At 43.5% G+C, this 2,229-nt stretch overlaps 1 protein-coding gene across 1 annotated transcript in view; it reads right to left on the reverse strand.

The window, feature by feature from the left end:
• psda (pleckstrin and Sec7 domain containing a) overlaps window positions 1–806 on the reverse strand; it is a 75,173-nt gene extending 74,367 nt beyond the window's left edge. The window contains exons 1-2 of the mRNA XM_037698174.1: window positions 736–806; window positions 348–446 (exon numbers count right to left, since the gene is read on the reverse strand). Of these exons, the coding sequence (XP_037554102.1) occupies window positions 348–446; window positions 736–806 (170 nt within the window). The remainder of the gene's footprint in view (window positions 1–347; window positions 447–735) is intronic.
• Between the last annotated feature and the right edge of the window lie 1,423 nt (window positions 807–2,229).

Here is a 2,229-nt window from a genome sequence, read left to right on the forward strand (position 1 = left end):
ATATATATGAGCTGATCTGTACTTCAGTGTCGGACACATCAAACCCACTTTCAGGTTTTTGACAGGTTCCATGAACATGAGATGTAGATCCTGAGGCTGAAAATAAATAAATTTATAAAAATCTTTGACAGGCTGGAACACAAAGCTTCAGCTTGGAGATCTGACCAACTGCAGGACCTCTATGATCTGATGAACGAAGCACAGAAAGAAACCTTCACCGCGTTAACCCCTGACTGATGCTCAGGTGTTTCCTGGGTTACCATGACAACAGAAAGCTGTTGAGGTTGCGTCCCCCTCATCTGTCCCACAGGACAGTTAATGTCCTCAGATTTATTCTTTGTACTCACCTGTACACAGCTGGGTAGGGCGGAGCATACATGTCCCTGTCCTCCAGGGCTCCGCCTCCCCAGGAAAGCAGGTAGCTCCCCATGATGATGAGACCCCGCCTACTGTCACAGCCAGTCAGGGGCTAAGATCGGTCAAACCCCATGGACAGCTCTGACTGGACAGGAGTGGCGTCATTTGGGTGTTATCCTGATGACATCATGGTGGAACGACATCACCTTCTGCTTCAGTTTGGAGTTTCAGACTCTTCTTCCTCGTCTTCTTCACGTTCTGCACACTTTAAACAACTTCAGAACTTTCTGAGAGCTCCGAGTCGGATCTTCTCCTCCCCCTGGTCCATCAGATGGTTCTCTGAGAGGACTGAGGTATGTATTTCCTTCCCCCGCTGACCCTGGATGCTCCTCCTCCTCCTCCTCCTCCTCCTCCTCCCCCCAGCCCCCCTCTTCCTCTCTTTGTCTCATCTTACCTTCCTTTCACTCCACTGACCTTCCTGGAAGTTTTTAACTGCAGCTCAATAAACTCCTTTTTATCTTTTTTTAGACAAGATTTACGCTCAGAACAAAACCAAAATCCTTGTTGTTTTCAGAAACACAAGAAGAGCGAGCTCTGCACGTCAGGAGAGAAGAACTCAACGTGTAACCTCAGCAGGCGCCAACTTTAACAGGATGAGTGTTCCTTCGAGGAACGCTCCACCATAAAAACACTCATTTCATGTTGCTCTTTCACAAAAAATGAGCTAGTCTTTAAGAGTGATCTTGGTATGATATAAAATATTAAACTTAAATGATTTGTTTAACATTTTAACTCTTTAAGGACCTTTAATTAAAAAAATGTATCTTTTCAATTTAAAAAAATATTATTTTATGACCATTTTTGAAAGAAAATATACTTACATATATATTGACTAAAAAAGGCATTTTCCCCTATTAGTACGTCCAAAATTAATTTTTGACTGTTTTTATTTTTTATGCCAGTCTGGAGTTCTGTAAGGACCCTTCAGGTACTGCAGCTGAAATGAGGCCTTGTGGATGGATGGATAGATATATTGCCAAGCTGCTGCAGTGATGGCTGTGTGACGTCCAACGAGAGTCAACCGTCGGAGCTGCGGGGCGTCCCAATTCTGCAGCCTGCATTAATGCGCAGCAGCTTTATTCTACTAAATGTTTACTTGTGAAACATGCGAGTTTTTGCTTGTTCCATGCATCCATCTATCCAACCATTCACCCATCCGTTATCTTTTACCCGATTCTTAAATTTTGGGTCGCAGGGGTCACTGGTGTCCATATCCACTGTGTGAGAGGCGGCGGACACCCTGGACAGGTCTCCACTCCAGTACATCACAGGGACACATAGAGACAAACGTCCATTCACTCTCTCACTCACACCTAGGAACAATTTAGAGTTACCAATCAGACTAACGTGCATGTTTTTGGTCTGTGGGAGGAAATCAGAGTACCTGGAGAAAACCCACACATGCACAGAGAGAACATGCAAACTCCACCCAGAAAGACCTCAGCCGGAATTGATCCACTGACCTTCTTGCTGAGAGGCGGCAGCTCTACCAACTGTGCCACCAGTTTTTGCTCTTTACATCCAAATTAAAATGATGAAGCAAAAATCAACTAGCCGGGAAGACTTAGCTCTTCTGGGGTGAGCTGAAGTTTGTTCCAGTACATTTTTTCAGAGGCTCTCAAACATAAAAAGCAGAGCTAATGTAAAAATGTAAAATGTAAAGATAGAGGTCAAATAAAAATTTTACAAGATATGGACCCAGAAAATGCATTTATAATGGGATCTCCCTGTGGTGGATTTTCCCCTCAGGAACACGAGTCTAGTAAAGTTATGGAGATTATGAGAGAATTTAAAAAAATTCTGACAAAATAA

Source organism: Nematolebias whitei, chromosome 1, assembly GCF_014905685.2.
Source record: "Nematolebias whitei isolate Nwh7 chromosome 1, NemWhi1, whole genome shotgun sequence".
Classification (NCBI taxonomy): domain Eukaryota; kingdom Metazoa; phylum Chordata; class Actinopteri; order Cyprinodontiformes; family Rivulidae; genus Nematolebias; species Nematolebias whitei.